Genomic DNA, 19,246 nt, shown 5'->3' with positions numbered 1-19,246 from the left:
CAGAAAGGCAGGGGTGAGGAATAGGTGGAGCTTTGACTCTGTTTCCCTCCAGTACTCTGACCAGCTGAGCTGTGGTGATGGGGGCACCCGGAAGGGGATTGTGACTAGTATGCTCCCTCAGGGCAGATTGTAAGGTTGTATCCTAGCCCTGTAAACTGAATTATTTATTTCCTTCCATCATTTCTGGTTTTCAGGAGCCTGCGACTAAAACTGCATTTGGCAGTGCCAAAAATATCATTGGGATAAAAAAAAAAATAAAAACCCCAAACCCAACAAAACAATATTTCCCAAGGGCAGCACTAATTTATAAATGGTTAGTCAGCATCCTGTTGAAGAAGAAAGTCATTCTAAAATTGCTATTGAATGGTCCAATTAGAGCAAAACCTTCATGCTTAATCTTTAATAAATTAAATTCTTAACCTCTGATAAGCCACTTAAGCATTTCTATAAACTTCTGTTCAGTCATGTTTGCTGTTCTTCAGAGGGATTTCTACTGGTTGTTCCCTGGCACTTCGCAGTTAGCAAAAAGTTGTCCGTGTTGCTATGAATGTTCATTCTGGGGTTGGCATTTCCCCCTGGTCACGACGACTGGGTCCTTTCGAGGGGAGAGGGATGATGTGTAGGTACTTGAGGCCTTGCCAGCAGTGCTACTCTGGGCAGAAAGTGCAAGGAGCTTGAGAGACCTCACCACGCTGTCGCTGGAGTGTTCCTAGAAACCTTTTCCACAGCTATAAGAGGTTAACTCCCAAGCTGCTGCCAACTGCAGTGTGTTACCATGACCTTGGAGCCACTGGCAATCAGGATGGGTTCAGGTAGTAATCCTGCCTCCAAACATCCTCTCAAGTCTTTAACCCTGAGTTCACACAACCCAAGGAAGCTACTCTAAACAGTGGTGTGTGGGGCAGACAAGCACCTCAGGAAAAGTGCATGGTACTATGTGGGGGAGGGAGCAGGGGTTGATATGGTCAGAGCAGGACCTGCAGAGGCAGGACAGGTTTTAAAAGGGATACACAGTGGTCACCATTAAAAGACCAAAACCCCCAGGAATTGCTACACTCTGTCAGATACTACATTAGAAAACACTGACCGTTTAAACAGAGATACCCCCCAAATACCACACCCTTGCATTGACCACCAGCAGGGAGCACTGAACCTGGGAATCTTAAAGCATGTGCCTCTACTTGCCTGAGCTAATAGACTTATGTCTATTAACCAAGGTTGTAGCAGGCTCATCAACCACTATATGCAACCAGTCACCACTAGAGGGGGACAGGGTACCACTCTGAGTGGGTGTAGGTTACATGAATGGTAGTTGTAATTTCCTCTGGAAATAAGCAGTCCGATTGACTATAAATTATTACAAAGAATCTTGCAGGTCTCCTACTGTTCCTTTCAGAATGGGTTTTTATACTGAGTTTAAGTTATTAAAACCAACTAGAAGGGCAACTGCATACTTTCCTGCTATTGATGTAATGAAACAAAAGGCTTGTCCTAGAAATTAATTTACTATTACATTGCCCAATCTGCGAGGCCAGCATCTCAGAGGAAATCTTTTCCCAGGGCGGCTCAAAAACAAGTTCCAGGGAAATGAAAAGTGAAAAGTGTTTCTTTTTTCCCTTAGTCATTTTCACTTCAGCTATCCATCCATCACACACTGCAAGTTTCTGCTGTTTGCATGGTTTCAGAGTAGCAGCCGTGTTAGTCTGTATCCACAAAAACAAAACAAGTACTTGTGGCACCTTAGAGACTAACAAATGTATTAGAGCATAAGCTTTCGCAAGCTACAGCTCACATCATTGGATGCATCTGATGAAGTGAGCTGCAGCTCACAAAAGCTTATGCTCAAATAAATTGGTTAGTCTCTAAGGTGCCACAAGTACTCCTTTTCTTTTTGCTGTTTGTATGAGTCCAAAATGGAATTAAGCTAGAGCACAAGGAGGAGGAAAACAAGAAAGTGCATTTTCCCAACAGCTTCTTTTAAAAAGATGTCTGTCATAGCAAGGAGAAGCCTAAATCATCTCCTGTCCCTTAGAAGGGGAACAGCAGGAACATCAAGAAGCCCTGACAGAGATTCAAGCAACACAGTGTGAACTGTACATTATTCACAAAAACAGCTGCAAAACTGCAGTGCACTGTAACCCTAATGGATGTACACTGTGATTTCACTGACTGATTGCACACACAGCATACGGAGCAATCACTTTGCTCACCACTGAATTGCAGGCACTTGCTCCATTCTGGGGTGGAACATGGCAGGTGTTTAAAAATACACAGTAGCTACACAATGGGGTAGTGGGGCACATGTAAATCCACAATTTGGGATTTGGCCAGAATCAGGTTAATACTCCTACTCTTGCAATAAGTGTCACAAAATCATAACAAAAAAAATAGCCAGGACCTTGGTTTATTCTCTCCTCAGAAAGAAGACACCCTCTGGCTGAGCAGCATCCTTTAGAACCAGTGCAAATGGGAACAGCACCACATACTGAATTACCTATACTGCTTCATACCACTCCTGGGTCTTCCCAGAGTTGTCTAACCCTCAGCAGGGCTGTCCCTAGTGGGGCAGGGGGCCTGGGGTGGACGTTACAAATCCGTCACTTCTGGGACCAAACCGTCACTTCCGGGACTGACTGCACCAGCCAACTGCACTGGCCCGTGGGGCCCCACAAAGTGCGGGCCCCGGAGCGGTCGCCCCGATTTGCTGTACCCAAGGGATGGCTCTGACACCAAGGGACTGAGGTCAGCATTGCTTAGCTGTGAGATCACAGTTGGAGGTGGTAGGGTGCCCCATTCTGTAACACACTTTAGAAAAGAACAATTGGGATATTTTTAGATATGGATACATCAAGGCTCATTTTCAGCTATCTGTGCATTTCCTTCAGCAAGTCAACACCCAAACGAGGCCCCTCTACTGCTGAGCATTAACATGGAGACAAATCCCAAGGTCCTCACTCAGTTTATACTCCGGCAAGCTCTCAGTGGTTTGCTTGAGTAAGGCCTCCCTACAAATATGAAGGGAGTCAGGATTTAGCCAATAATCATTAGTATACAATGCACAATCTGCTCTAGAGCTGTAAGATTAAATCCCTTAAATACCATATCCACTAAAGGGAGAGAAAAGGAAGAAAAAAACTTAGACAGGCAAAGAGAGCGATGGCTGATGGAAAAAGAGCAAAATGCGAGGCGTAGCTTAGAAGAGAGTAAAATATAAATGGCATGGCAGAGTTACCGGGTAGCCATCTCGTCCTGACTGCCCCTGTGCGGAGTGAATAAGCGAGACAACAAGAAAAAAGTCAGTCACAGTTCTACTCTCAGTAGCCTGACAACACACTGCAATATGTAAAACTCAGAGCCTGACCCACCCGGAGGGCTTAGTCCCTTCTGCATCCTTGGCAGCCAGTGGGAGGCGCAAGAACTCACCAACGTTTAAAGTGCAGGCTATCACAAGAGGAACTTTTCCTATTGGAGGGGAAACTGATACAAGTGTGAATCAAATACACATCTCTTCACCTTTCAACTGTTTTTGACTTTTTGTATACATTTGCTACTTAGCAAGGGCTTTGCTCCCACCCACCCATCCCCTCCTCTCATGCAATCCTACAGTGGAGTCAGGGACATATTGCCAGGCGCCACTGCAGGCCAGCAGGCAGAGTTCCCCACAGAAGTAATGAGGAACATTACTCTGCTTTAAGCAATCTGATGGCAAGATATAGATGCGCTTTGGCATAGTGCCCCCTCTGGGTTGAGGACCCTTTCTTGAGAAAAGCAATGGGGAGAAGCAGGAGGAACCCTGTGACTGTCTCCGTTTGTGTCTATGGCTTTGTGTCTCCCTGTCTGTGAAGACCTCAGGGGAATCTGCAGGATTAGGAGCCCAACCTGTGACCTGGGGCAGTTCAGCAGTGTGTGAGGACAAACACCAAGCCCTGCCCTCTCTTGATGGAGGGATTTGGGTGAACCACTTCTGTGAGGATTTCCCCTCTCTATATCCCCCTTCCATTGTTTTTTCTATGGGAGGAGGCGATTTCCCAACCCCGCTCAAGGTTTTGCACCTGTTTAGGGTGAAGTTAAAATAGAAGTTGGGCTCTACACAGAAAAGATCTTATTTAATGATCCAGATATGCAACATCAGAAAAGGGACACAAAACACAGCTGGCCAAGGACATTTCTCATTTTCTAGTCTCCTTGTTTTCCAAAGGGATGTTTGCAGCTAGATATATGGTTAAACATGTAGTTAGCTGCCCATCTGGATATACAAACGAGTGTACAAGTCATACAGATTCCAAGTACAGAGCTGTTAAATTTCAGGGTTGTATCTAGTATAGCAATGTCATGTGATACTGTATATACGTGGACTTTATTGGCATGGTGTTATTATACAATGGTAGGTGCATTCATACATTTCTTATTGTGTCAACTTTCTATATTTTCTCCTCAAGTTTCCTCCAATCTAAATACAGTAGCATCCACGTCTAGTAAAGAGACACTGCAGTATTTAACACACACTCTACAGAGATGTAGGTTCTTCCAGGAACAAGACATTAATTATAACAACTCATTTAACAAATTACAGACTTCAGATAAAATATACAGTGTAATTTTTATGAAGGTTTATGGTACCGGACAACTGAAGCATAAATATATAAGTAGGAAACGCTGTGTAAATCATAACCCTCATTTATTGGTAAGTTTCCATGGTCTGTACCTTAATACATAAAGTGTTTGTTAATATCTGTTACAGTAAATGTTAAATTATAGTATATGGTAAATCTATCCTTCAGACTGTAGAAACTTCCTACTCAGCATGTGATTTTAATATCCTCTGTAACTGAGTCTTTATAGAGTATTTGACTAGCACACTCCTTCTTCTACAGACAGAATGATCCATCATCTAACAGACCTAAATACTGTACCACAGATTCTAATACTTCATACATGCAACTAATTTATGACAGCCAAAAATAAAACACCAGAACAACCACTACTAGTGGCCAACATAATTGAGAATGCATTTTAGCATAATGTGACGCTATATGTATAGAATGTAATCAGTTCCTTATGGCCAAAAATCAAGAAACATAAGAAAGTAATAGACTTAACTGCAATGCTGCTGACATAAAATAACATTGTGTTTCTGTGGGTTTTAGGACTTTTTTTTTTTTTTTTTTTTAAGAGTTTAAAGAGTCTTAAGCCACAGATTTAGGGCTTATTAAGAAAAGTTTTACAAAACGTTAAAAAAAAGTCTAAAAGAGTGCAGGGGGAAGAGAGTCTTGTTTGTGAGTAAAATGTTCGTAGTGGTATAGCTGCAGGAGTGCCCCCTAGTGGACCTTCCCAGCTGCCTGTCATGGCTGTGGATCTCCCCAAGAGGAGGAAGTCTCTGTCTCCAGTGTCCACGGAAGTGGGTTCTGGCCCACCAGCTAATTGTTCTTTCAGTCTTAACCCCTTCGGGGGCTACTGGAGGGGCTCAGCCTTGAAACATTTTGATGTAAAATAGGAAAATCAACTCAGTACTGGACCACCCCCAATCTTCCCCTGGGGTGTTCCCTGCCCTTTCCTTTGGGCTTGGTTCCTAAGCAGTCTCTTAGTAGAGCGTTGCTCTCTCCTGGGAGAGAACTGCTACTCCGCAGGGGCTGCTCCAGCTAACTCTCCACCAGCAAAAGTCCATTTGTGCAAAGAGACAGAGCTCAAGCCTTCTACCTGGCCAGTCAGCCCTGGACTGGGCCAGGTTCTTTCCTTTTATTCCCCCTTTAGGTATGGCAGACAGGGCTAGCTGGATCCAAAGGATCTGATTAGCCCCTTCTCTGCTGACGCGGGGCCTCTCTGCTTCACCAGTCTCCCCTATGCAGTGTCTGCAATTCAACAGCGCGTGATAACCAGCAAAATCAAAGTAACTGGAGACCAAAAGGAAATAGTTTCTAAATATGTTGTTCAAGCTAAATCAGATTAATAGAAGTGAACGGACAGCACATACAGTGACATTTCAGGCCTCAATCCTATAATTGACAGGATGAAGGCAGACTGCATACACCTTGTGGTATCAACTGCAGGAGTGGAGCCTAAACTGTTAAAATATTCACTTTTAGTAATTTAAGGGGTGGTAAGCAACAAATGCAAAGAAATGTGTCTTTTAAAATATATAGGGAGTTGGAAGCAGATCATCTTTTTAATGTTTACCTACAAATAAAATAATAAATAATAATAATAATAAAAGACTTTTCTGAATTCCAATCAAATTCAAATAATTTAATACATTGCAGAACACAAATTTAATTAATAGGTAGGGTGACCATATACCCCGTTTTGGCCAGGACAGTCCCTTTTTTAAGCCCCGTCTTGGCCGTCCCAACTTTTTTGGCAAAAGTGGACATTTGTCCCCTTTGCTCTTGCCAACTTGATCAGCTGACAAAAGCATATGGGACAAATGCCCACTTTTGTCAAAAACGTGGGGTGCAGAGGAACGCGCAGGGAGATGAGCAGCGATGCCAGCCCTGCGTGGGGCAGGAGGCAGGGCTTGCACAGGAGGCAGACAGGGCTCGCGCGAGCAGTGACCCCAGTCCCGTGTGGAGGGCAGGCAGGGCTTGGGTGAGCAGCGATGCCAGCCCCAGCCTCATGTGTGGGGGCAGGCAGGGCTCAGGGAAGTGGCCATGCCAGCCCCATGTGGGGAATGGGGGAGGACTCGGGCTAGCCCCAAGCACTGTCTCATTTTCCCTTCAGGAAATAGTGTCACCCTATCCATAGGGTACCTTAGTCGGGGGAAACTGCCCAAAATATACCATGCAAAGCTCTGTGTGGTTGAATTGTGCTGGTGTAAATCCAGAGTAGAATGTCTCGAAGACGGAGCCCTATGGCTTAGCTCTAGAAGGTCAGTGTGTATAATGATTTTGCTGAAGAAGCAAAAACATGCTCTGGATTTTGTGCATAACAAGGAAGCTCAGGAGCCAATACCCAGCTCACCTCAGTGCCAAGTAATCTGGAATCACTTGCTTCTCAATTGTTTTCCCCCCAATAAATGTTCCCTTGCTAATATTATGGAGACCCATATACTCATTGTACTATGTGGATAAACAGACTGTTGAACTTTTTATTTAGAAAATATTTACAGAAAAATGATTTCACTGACAGACTAAACTCCTAAATACTAGTGAGCTCGGACAAATTCATTTACCTAGGCTTCTGCAGACAGATACCGCCACCGACTGATTGCTAATATCGTGCACAACTTTTATAACAGAATGTGTCCCTGCGTAGAGTTTCAGACAAGCCCCATTTCCCTCCCCTCAGGGAGGTTATCGGTCAAAATCATTGTTAACTGCACATTCTTCTATGGTTCCCACTGAAAACCAAGCCAACATAGCGAAAGTTTTCAGATTCAAAAATGAACCTGAAAGAAAAATGAAACCTCAAGGGACATAAAAGCACATTAACTGAAAGTATAAACACAAAATGTTGTTCAAACCCACACGAACCAACACTGCTGAGTTTTACCACCCTAACATTTTACTTGTGTTTCATCATCAGTTCAAGGATTTAAATGAAATATATAGACTTGGAGATTAACTAGATCAAAAGATGGTTTATCAATGCATTGCAGAGATTACTGGAGTAACTCCCTCCCAGTCTCATTGGCCCTTAGCAGGAAGGGAATGGTATTTGAAGAAACTGAGACTGACATTACATTGCTTATCAAGAAAAGCATGGCAGGTTTGAAATATAAAGAGCAGGACTTTCAAAAGCTGTTAAAAGGTTTTAGATGCCTTTCATTCACTTTCAGGAAGTCAACGGAAGGTGGCGGGTGCCTAATTCCCTTAGGTTCAATTGAAAACCCCATCCATGACAGCATTTAACTGGTGCCAGTAAGGCTAACTTCTCATCCCAAGAGCACTGGGAAAGTAACAGATTTGGGGATTTCATTGGAGGGGATAAAGAGGGATGTGTCTGAAAGTTTTCTTAGGAGGAGGGATTAGCACATATTCAACTACCATCCCTTCAAACAATGCATTCACCATAAAGGTTCTGGCCATGCTGCAAGGGATGTTTATGACTGGCCAAGCAGCCCCGAAGAGAGAAGAAAGCTATAAATTTTTTTGGCTGAATCACAGTAGTGCGGGACTATCAACATCACTAATGATAGGCAATAACCGAGACACAATAGGTGGGAGAAGTGAGATGGACAGTTTTCAAATTTAAAACATCAAAACATTAAAATATTAATACAGTGTGCACATTTTTTGAGCATGGAAACTGACCAAAGAACTCTTTAAAAAAAGAGAACAATGTGTTTTACAGAATATTTGCTGGGTTTTAAATTGCCACAGGCTCCTTAGGGCAGCGAGTTAAGCATTTTTGAAGCTTTTTTTTTTTTTAAACTAGTTGTCTACAATCAAGGGGGCGGGGCGGGGGGGAAACAGCATCTGGTACCAATTTTCCTTCCTTACACACCTCTACCAAAAAAGGCTGTTCTTGTAAAATGATACAGAAAGGAAAAAAATTGCCTTAACTTTGTTGACCCAAGAGTAAAATCCACGGTACTTACTGCAGGTCCTGAAAAACAAAAGCAAAACCCCAAACACTTATTAACCACAAGAAAGCAAAGTATCATGGAATACAACACAGTACGTAGCAGGGATATTTCTACTTTGCATCAAGTTTGACAGCATTCCACATGTAGATAAAACACAGCATCTACGACCCGGTTTTGGAGCGAGCGTTACGCAGCTGTACATGAATGCTCCCACACTAGGATAAAACTGAATCTTTATCTCTAGCGTGTGAGCCTTGGAGAAGGCCCGGAGCTGGCAGCAGCAAGTGGCAGTGCAATACAGCTAAAAGTCTGTGAACCGTGCAGCTGCCACTGTGGAGTTCTCTGCTCCCATTTCTGGTGTCTGTAGGAGGCGGCCAGGTCTATACTACAGCCTTCCGCTGGCATAGCTATGTCAACTCACGGGAGTGAGGAGCTGAGTGGGACCTCTGACCAACACAGCTGTGCCAGCAAAAGCCCCTAGCATAGATGCAGTTATCCTGGCACAGCTGCGCTTCTGATGGTATAGCTTATTTCACTTAGGGGTAAGGCTGCACTGGTTTTGCTGGGATAAGCTGCGTCCCCACTAGGAGTGCGTTGTTGCTATAGTACGTCAGTATACCTATACCAGCCAAGCATTCCTAGAGTAGACCTGGCCGACGGAAGGGAGCCACTGATGCATAGCAACTTACGAGGCACAAATTCCATCACCACATTTCAGCTACTGGGCTCCATGTTTCACTGAACATTCTCCTGACTTCCACTCCTGCACCTAACCATTGGGTCACGCTGCTGCTACTCACTTATGTTGCCACAAGAGGGGAACATGCTGTGCGTCACACACAGGGCAAGGTAACTGAAAACAAAAGAAAGACAGACTCCTCTTGACTTCAGTGGGCTTTAGATCAGACCCACAGAACTCAAGTCTCAAGTGGTGATGGTGGCAGTGGGAAACATGGCATCTCCTGCTGCGTAACCACCTCCACCATGCAGGTGCCTACTCCTGACCAATTTCTACAGCATTCCCACACTCCCATCCCTTCAGCACTGTGCAGCAGGGGTGAACATTTGGGCTGTTGACCAATGACATCCATGTTCCACTCTTGTTTGAGAGGCTTTTTACACTGTGTGTTTTTGGGCCTCTTCATGCTCCATTTCCTACATGATCAAAACCAGAGATGGATTCAATGCAAAAAAATGTGGGAGAAATTAAAATAGAAAAAAAAAGCAGCTTACTGGAAACTCAATTTTAAATGAGAAGCATATTTCTGTTTCTTTTTATGAATCTTTTCAAGCTTTCAATTTTTTTTAAAAAAACTTAGTTTAAAACATGTAAGTGTTTAAAAATGAAACAATAAAAACGAAATAATTGTGCAGAATAAGGATCCAAACCAACTATTTATTACGGCACGGGGCACATACTGCCAGGAACTGGCCTGTTAGCATCAATAGGCCAGCTCAATGTATTCAGCACAAGACCTGATAGCATCTGGGCCTGAACATGGTGAGTTCATTGTGAGTTGTGAATGATGCAGGGCATATATTAGAAGGGCATACATCCAAAGTTTAATTTGTTACGGGGGCAACTTGGCCCATCTTCGGATCAGGACCATTATCTTTACCTTAGGCTATGACATGGCTGTTATTGTACTTTCACAGATTTAAATTCTTATGACCAGATCCTAAGCTGTTGTAAATTGGCGTAGCTCCATTGAACTTAGTGGACCTAAGCCAATTTACCAGCAGAGAATCTGGCTCTTAACATAAACCTGATTTAGTCACTAATTTCTATCAATTTACCCACACAAGGCCCCTTTTCATCTTAATGAACACCAAATTAAGTGACGTAGTCAGGGCATTTTAATATGGGATTGTAATGGTGTACCTAATTTCCTTAGACTTTGTTGTCTTTTTGCCTTAATTCAGATACAGTGTCCCTCAAATATAGGCAAGCAACTATGATATCTGATCTGCCACGTGCTCTTATAAAATGCCTCAGCCTTGGTCATGAGGCTCAACTGAATTGCGTGGATCGCTGTAGATCATCTTTTGCAACATGCAGCTCAGGGCAGTAGTACCTTGATATCCTGATTGATATCAGTTATGCTAAACTTTTACTGATAAAGGGCAGAACTGGCTAGAAGATTTCATTAATTCTAAAAGTTATAGGAGTCCCTCAAGGGATTTATGAATGAACCAAATTTGATTTTTTTTTTTTAAATATTGTCCAAGAACTACATCGTTTCTGACTTGCTCAATGTTTTTCACAGGCCGGTCATGAGACACTTGTCTGCTACAGAAGAAAGTCTTTTTTTTTTTTTTTTTTAACAAGGCAATAAGCAAAGAAGTTAGCCTTGTGCCAAGGGGCTCGCTCTCCTTCCCTTAAATGTAGGTACACTGCATGAGGCACTCTCCCTTTCTGAGAAATTTGTCAAAATTATGAATAAAAAGTTGATCAGTTTATTTTCAACATTCTACAGACAGAATGAAACCAGTTGGAAATTATTATTATTATAACAAGCAAAAATTGGAAACAGCCTTCGTAAATTTGGGATTCCACAACAAATTACTTCAGAGGCATATTTCAGAAAGGAAAATGGGAAGACAAAATAACCTACGGAACAAAGTCTGAGCCGTTTCTGACAGATACCCCATTAACAAACATAGCGTTGGCAGGATGCCATTCTTATCTATAACCTGCAGCATTTATTACTGCTAGATTTAAACAACTCCTATAATTATGACTTTATGTTAAATAGCCAGAACTCTAAATGCATATCAAAGTATTTGAAAATGCTCACAGGCACACAAAGGTGGATATGTTGGAGGAAAAAGAAGTCAAATTAGTTAACAATCCAGCCCATGAAAGCTTATGCTCAAATAAATTTGTTAATCTTGAAGGTGCCACAAGTATTCCTGTTCTTTTAATCCAGCTTTAGTTATTTATTATTAATATATATTTAGACTGGGGTAGTGCCCAAAGGCCTACCAGGATGGGCTTTGTGGTGCCAGGCACTATACAAACATGTGGTAAGTGACAGCCCCAGGCCCAAAGAACTTAGAATCTTTTGCTTTCATTATTTTTGGCATATAGCTCATTCCAAACATGCTGTGCTTCTCCCGCTGACAGAGCTTCTGCCATTTGCAGAGGTCGGAACAGAGCGTCTGCACCAGACGCGCTGGATCGGTAAAACTTCCCCGCGGCAGCGCTGTACGTATAGACGTGGCCTTAATCAGTTAGACCTTATTGACACAGGGAAAATGTTTAATGTTTGAGAACATATTAACACAATGTGAATAAGATTTTGCCCTTAGCGTGGAAAAGGACAGTTATATTTAACGAATATATTAGCTGGCTGCAGAGGATAACCATGAACAAGCTAACATTTTTAAATATCACTTTTCCCTGTCTATACCAGGGTGCCAAGCTGTGTTAGTTAAAACATGTCAGCTAACACATTTTCTAACAAGATGCGTTTTCCCTCTGTAGAAATTTGCTTTGATGGCAACACCTTGGATGAGTTCTTTAGCTTAGATACTACTTAACAGGTGGTATCTACAATGGTTTCTTCCCGGTGCAGATGAGAAGCCACCTGTGTTGCATATGAATCCGTTGAGTCAGTCTCCTGCAATGCCTCATATATAGAAAATTATCCTGAAGCCCCCTAGTCCCAGCAAGAGTGATGAGCACTATAGGATAAATGCTTCAGGTATCCCAGAAAGCACTGGGACAGCCATGGATCTGTAGTATGTCCTGCAGCAGGGGTTCTCAAACTGGGGGTTGGGACCCCTCAGGGAGTTGCGAGGTTATTATTCGGGGGGCCATGAGCTCTCAACCTCTACCCCAAACCCTGCTTTGCCTCCAGCATTTATAATGGTGTTAAATATATTTTAAAAAGTGTTTTTAATTTATAAGGTGGGGGGTCACACTCAGAGGCTTGCTATGTGAAAGGGGTCACCAGTACAAAACTTTGAGAACCACTGCTCTACAGAAATGTACTGTAGCAGTTCTGTCCAAAACAGTTTTGGCTGCCTGAACACGTCAAACAGTTGCAAAGATAAGTGAGACCCACAAGCCAATTGATGCACTCAGTGTTCATGTAGTGGCTTTCTTGCTTTCTGTAGACACACCTGAAAGGTGAGGGCAGGATGGTGCTTCCCAAGTGAGACCGATTAGTTGTTTAAGGTATCTTGGTCCCATAGTTGCAACATTACACTGATTTTTTACACTGACTTTTTTAAAAAAGCAGCCTCTTCCAGGAAGCTGTAACCTGAATGCCCTTTACAAAGGTGATTCCTTCTTTGCATATAGCTTTGAGACATATGTGAAATCCATGGCACCGGCTGCTCCTCTGTCAGAGACATGGAAACAATTAAATAAGAGCCAGATGACTGCAGGAGTAAATAAAACGGGTCAGATAGAGTCAACGACTCAATAAATCTGTGGACTGTTTAACTGTACTGACACTGACAAAAATGCTTTCCAAATCTATGCATTGTTCCTGTTTAAACATGAAGGTCGGTGAAGACCATTAGAAGAAACCTGGGCTGTAGCTGTAATGGACAAGAAGGGTTTGGGAGACTCAAGAAACCCCCAAATTCACATTTGTTTTACTTGTTCCGTAGAGATTTTCACAACACTCAGGCCATGTACAAATGTGCCTCTGCATTTACTTTCGAAGTGTACAGTCCTGGCTCCTAACACACTTACGTCCTGACCAGGCCAAAGGACAAGAGCAGGAACATGCAGTGGAACTCACAGGGAGAGCGTTTCAAACTGCCCCAGTGCAGGGCTTTGGCTGGGTTTATGGGGAAGTTTCTTTCCACTAAAGGCTGCCTCTGCACTGAAAATTTACAGCACTCATCCCACGGATATCCTAAGTACAGTATCCCACGGATAGTACAGTACTGGCCGGCAGACAGGCCTATCTATGTATGTGGGGAGGGGACAGCTCTGAAAGACCATATCACTTCCAGAAGTGAGCAGCTGCAGCAAGACCATCCCCTCTTTATTATCTCAAAAAGCAGCTGCAGCAAGACCAGGAGCCAGGAATTCCCCTCCTATTCCTCCCTTCATGGGGTAGAAACAATTTATCTTTTTGTCCCCAGTCAGTAAGAGCAGAGGAGGAGGGAAAGGTGATAATCCCTTTGGAACGTAGTACTGAGCACCTATATTGTTTGGTAAGAATTGCTGAATTCGGAGCAGATTAGCAGAGAGAGCCCATTTATGTTTGGCTGCACTAGCGCTGTTAGCCAGGGCTGGTCTAGCCCGAGTGCAATGTCACCGTGAGTGGCAACAGTGGAAGTGCTAGCATGGCCAGAGTATCAGCAGTTTTACCACCTAACTTGGGTTTGCGTTTGGCCCAATGGCGCCACAGTTCAGACATGTCCTTTAAGTACTTTAGTTTTACTAAGGAAATTTTAAATTAATTTTGAAATAGTATTTTATCCACCCATAAACAATGCCCATCATCAGTCGTCTTCAGTGTGCTTCAAGAGTGATGAACTCTTCGTAAATTCCTATACACTTATAGCTGTCTGGTTAATTCTTATACTGTCCAAATCTAAACAGAAAAGAAATGGTTCAGTCGTGTTTTAAATCAAGAAGTGGGTGTGGTTGGAGAAACCAGGCTGATCTCTCCAACATCACTGTGGAAAGCTGCTTGATTTTAGAACAAATTTATTGAATGCCTCATATGTATTAGAAAGCTTTAACATTGTAATTTTAACAGCTGCCAGAGAAAGACCTCCCCCAGGGTAAGCCTGAACCAGTGCTGAGCCTTCTGGCACTAAGACATTATTGGTCTGGAGGCTGTGAAGTTGTAACCACATAGAGTCTCCAGGGAGGGATGCTATCATGCTAGGCAAACAAATTTTTATTCCCATTTATCAGCTGTGGTGAAAGAACAAGGACCTGGTTTATGTGTGGTAAGATTATGAAACAAATATATAAATATATGTTCAAGCTATCTATGAAAACAAACTTTTGGCAGCTATGCCAAAACCAATATGCAGAGGGAAGTCTGCTCTTTGCCTTTCTTTATATCTGTAATACAGCATGACAATTCTCATGGGCTTCATTACATAGGCTGTGTTTAACTACTTTGCTGTATCTAGTGTACTGCATTGTGTGCTCTTGTTCCATCTCAGTGTAAGGCATAGTTTAACCACAAGTGTGTGCCCTATGAGCCTCCCTGCCAAAAATAACCACAGTTTCTCCTTGGTTTCCCTCCCCAATTACAGAAAAATCTAAAGAGACATACTTGAGTCTCATTAATTCTTCATAATTTCTCTGCTGGTTGTTGTCTGATCCCAGGGCAATTTTCTGTTCCTTAAGAGGAAGGATATTCTTATGGTTAACGCACTGAACTGGAACTCAGGAGACCTCAGTTCAAGTCCCTGCTCTGCTACAGACTCCCTGTATCACCGGCGGCAAGTCACTTAGTCTCTCTGTGCCTTTGTTCCCCATCTGTAAATTAGAGATAATAGCACTTTCTTTCTCTCACTCTTGGTGCTGTAAATGTTAAATGTAAGCAGCTTTTTGGGGCAGGGTTAGTCTCTTACTGTATCTGTACAGTGCCTAGCACAACAAGGTCCCAATCTCACATTCGGACCCTAGATGCTATTTTAATACGATTGCTACTAGCATCACAATAATCATATTTTCAGGCTGTTCACATGAAATATTAAAATATAGTTTGAGTACAAATTCTCAGAGGTCACCATCTTGAACCTCAATGATGTCTTTAAAACAGAAGTGGGCAAACTATGGCCCGGGGGCCACATCTGGCCCGCGGGACTGTCCTGCCCGGCCCTTGAGCTCCCGGCCAGGGAGGCTAGCCCCCAGCCCTTCCCCCACTGTCCCCCCCTCCCCACAGCCACGCCGCTGCGCAGGCTGGGCAGTGCAGCTTCCAGTCCTGCTGCTCTGAGTGGCATGGTAAGGGGGTGGGGAGGTTGGGTAAGGGGCAGGCGGTCCCGGGGGGAAGTCAGGGGACAGGAGGCGGTTAGATGGGGCGGAGGTTCCAGGGTCAGTCAGGGGACATGGAACGGGAGAGTTGAATAGGCGTGGGAGTCCCAGGGGGCCTGTTAGGGGGTGGGGAGGTGGATAGGTCGGAGCAGCCAGGGGAGAGGGAGCAGGAGGGGTCGGATGGGGGGGCCCCGGGAGGGGGCAGTAAGGGAACAAGGAGCAGGGGAGGTTGGATGGGTCGAAGGCTCTGAGGGGGGCAGTCAGGGATAGGGAAGTGGGAGGGAGTGGGGGGCCAGGCTGTTTGGGGAGGCACAGCCTTCCCTACCCGGCCCTCCATACAGTTTCGCAACCCCAATGTGGCCCTCGGGCCAAAAAGTTTGCCCACCCCTGATTTAAAATGTTTGACGACTGAATAGATGGACAATGTCGTAAGAGAAAATTCAATAAACTGAAGTATTTAAACACTATTCACTGTTTGAACGTTGCAGTTAGCACTTGGTTGAATCTTATAGCCAACCAATAACTTTATGGAGCAGAGTGCAACATTAAGAAATCAAAACCACATGACAGGATACTCCACCTCGACAGCTGGACTTAGTCAAGCAGAACAGGATTCATTGTAGCAGATTGGATCGCTGTCCCATGAAGTCCAATATCCTTTTGCTGGTTGCAACAATCTCTGATGTTTACCTGGCCCAATATGTGATGTCCTCTAGTGAGGAAGCGAAGGAAATTATTTCCTGACCTCTATGGCAATCAGTTCTGTGGCCTGAAGTGCATGATTTACCTCGCTCCACCTCCTCTTAACTGCAAATACTGATGGTCAAAAAATTATTCAGCCCTTTCTGAAAATTCAGTGAAAGTATATGATTATATGTTCTCCTGCAGCACTGAGTTCCACAGGCTGACAACATGCTACACTTTTATTGATACGAAATTTACTTACCCTTAATTCCATCATGTGTGTTCTAGAAGTTCATAGCTGAGTGTTTATATCAGTTTGGGATATGACCAGCTTGGGCTTACAGCCCCAGATGTTGCACCACCTGAGAATATTTTTGGCTTGCCCTTGAAATGAAACTATATCCAAGGCACAGAAACCCTGTTGCTAATTAAAAATACATATTTACAGTGCCACGTTTGCTTAGACCAAATTAAAAGGGCACTGTCAAAGTTGGGAGGCCAACAATTTCATCCACCATGTTTTAATTTGTATAACTGTTCACAAACTCCATGTAGTTCTTTAGATATGTTTTTACCTCCCAAATCCAACTTCGTTCCACTCTACTTCCGTAGTACCTTCTAGCTTCAAAGCATAAAGCAAATACCCTTTTGAAGCTGATATAGAAGCATCATTAGCCCCATTTCACAAGAAAGGCAGAAAAACAGTCTTCACAAGGAGACAGGTGTGTTCTTATCTCGAGTTAGCTAAAACATGGTGACTAACAAAAGGGGAAATCCTTGCGAAGGATGAGGAAGTTTATAGTTTTTATATGAGTTAGCTAGCTGAGGTAAAGGCTATGGGTGAACGTGAATCTCAAGAATTTGTGCCCAAGACCAACACAAGTTAGGCTTAGAATTCACTCATTCCTGACTCCCAGTCTGTGAACATTTTAATAGACCACACCAGGTGTATAATGTATAAGTAATCCTAAAATAATAAGCTGGTGTATGGTTCCCGAGACACTGTATATGTGCCTTTTATATTTCTCTCTGTATTACTACCTGCTATGACTGTTCACATGCCCACCTCCCTTCTCCCTGTACTGTCTTTCTTTGAAAAAGAATGGTTTCAGAGTAACAGCCGTGTTAGTCTGTATTCGCAAAAAGAAAAGGAGTACTCGTGGCACCTTAGAGACTATAATAAATTGGTTAGTCTCTAAGGTGCCACAAGTCCTCCTTTTCTTTTTGAAAAAGAATGGGGCACACATGGCTAAAGGAAAAAACAGCAGACTAATAAATTACACACGGACAGACACACACCTGCATAATCAATGTGATAGTGCCCCTTTAAGTCACTGTGGCTAGGTACCAGTAGAGCTGAAGGGTTTAAATCAATAGATAACCTATTGTTCATGGGAGATGGGACTTCTTCATTTCACAGGTCAATTAGATAAAGGTGGCTAGTATCTTTATCAAGCAGTTCAAGTACTTTTAAGTACTATTCCAATCATCACCTGGGTGCACCACACTCCACAGGAGGAAACATGAGGCTTACCAGGTTCTCCTCGTCGTCCCGGTTTTCCCCGCCTTCCTGGAGGGCCTGTGGAAATGAGAGAAAAGAGCTATTTATTACATGGAAATCACTGTCAGGAAATAAACCTCACAGGCAACAGGACCAGGAGAGAATATGCAACAAGCCATTCCTTTCACATTCAAAAGCTTCCTCACATCTGCGCCATCCTCCCCTATGAATCATCTGAAAAACAGTAGGTGCTTAAGATACATTTTAGTATGTCCACTATAGCAAAAAACTGTTTTGGAGAAAATGCCTCTCTTTGCTGATCCATTGCTAAAGCACATGAAGGGAATGCTCTTCCCCTTACCACTCCATTTGGAGGGAGTGCTCTGTGTTGTTACACCCCATATTCTTCATAGAAATATGGTTATGATATGAACATGGTACAACAGATATACTTTATGCAAGATGGGTCTTGTAAGATATCATTGGAAAGGTTATAATTTACTGAATGTGTTTATCCAATTTGCATGCATGTATCATTTTTGTATCTGAAGCGGGGAATATTAACCATGTCTCTGTATTCCAAATGTGCTACTTTAGATGAGGCCAAACAATGTTAGTGGCTTACTGAAGAAATGCACACATGCATAAGGATGACCCCAGGAACTGTGTGCAACAGAAACCTCTCAGAGATCGCTCTACTCAATGGGAACTTTGACCCAGGTCACAGCAAAAATGCTTTCCACCAAGTGGTGGTGGTGGGGGGGAAGAGATATAAAAGAGGAATCCTCACTTTCCCTACAACAATACACCTGAAAACACCTGAAGAACAAAGACTGAACTGTGGGAAGTGATGGTCCCAGGCTGGAAGGATTTTTAGCCTCTGTATGAAAACCTGAGAAAGCCAAGGCCACTTGTGTCTTGAGAATCTGCCAGTCTGTTTATTACTCAGGGTGAGAATCTGCTAATTTCTATTCAACCTACCTGGTGTCAAGCTCAGTTAGTGGGTTTTGTTTATTTACTAAGGAAATCTGCTTTGTTCTGTTTGCTATCCCTGGAACCACTTAAACCCTGCCTTTAATAGTTAATAAAATTGGTTTTGTTTATTATTAAACCCAGTTTATGCAATTTCTAACTGGGGAGGGGGGCAAGAAGTCTTCACACTGAGGAAGAGGGTGAATTTTATGAGCTTGCACTGTACAGATAGTTCTATACAGTGCAAGACTGTATTATTTTGGGTTTGTCTCCCAAAAGGGATGGGCACGTGAGTGCTGGGGGAGCCCTCTCACAGAGAGCTGACTTCAGTCTGTGTCTGCAGCAGGGTGTGACCCTGCCTGTGTGTGTGCTGCAAGAGGCCAGAGAGCCTAATTCCACAAAGCAGGGAGATGGAACCCAGGCTGGTTGAGCAGGAGAGGCTCAGTTTAACCCCAGCACATCAGGTGGCAACTCGGACGGAGAGGTGGGGTGTCCAACCTGTCGCATTCTCATTATATAATATTTTCAATTGCCCTGTTGGAATAAGGCAACCATTTTTCCGAGCTTACAATTCCCATGATCCTGGAGACATGTGAATTGCATG

At 43.4% G+C, this 19,246-nt stretch overlaps 1 protein-coding gene across 1 annotated transcript in view; it reads right to left on the bottom strand.

The window, feature by feature from the left end:
- The window catches only part of COL23A1 (collagen type XXIII alpha 1 chain), a 356,401-nt gene that overhangs the window by 80,362 nt on the left and 256,793 nt on the right, over positions 1-19,246 (bottom strand). The window contains exons 3-4 of the mRNA XM_084637721.1: positions 17,704-17,748; positions 8,498-8,541 (exon numbers count right to left, since the gene is read on the bottom strand). Of these exons, the coding sequence (XP_084493847.1) occupies positions 8,498-8,541; positions 17,704-17,748 (89 nt within the window). The remainder of the gene's footprint in view (positions 1-8,497; positions 8,542-17,703; positions 17,749-19,246) is intronic.

This window comes from Lepidochelys olivacea (genome assembly GCF_965140295.1).
Source record: "Lepidochelys olivacea isolate rLepOli2 genome assembly, chromosome: 8".
NCBI lineage: Eukaryota > Metazoa > Chordata > Testudines > Cheloniidae > Lepidochelys > Lepidochelys olivacea.
This window is presented reverse-complemented; position numbering and strand designations above follow the sequence as displayed.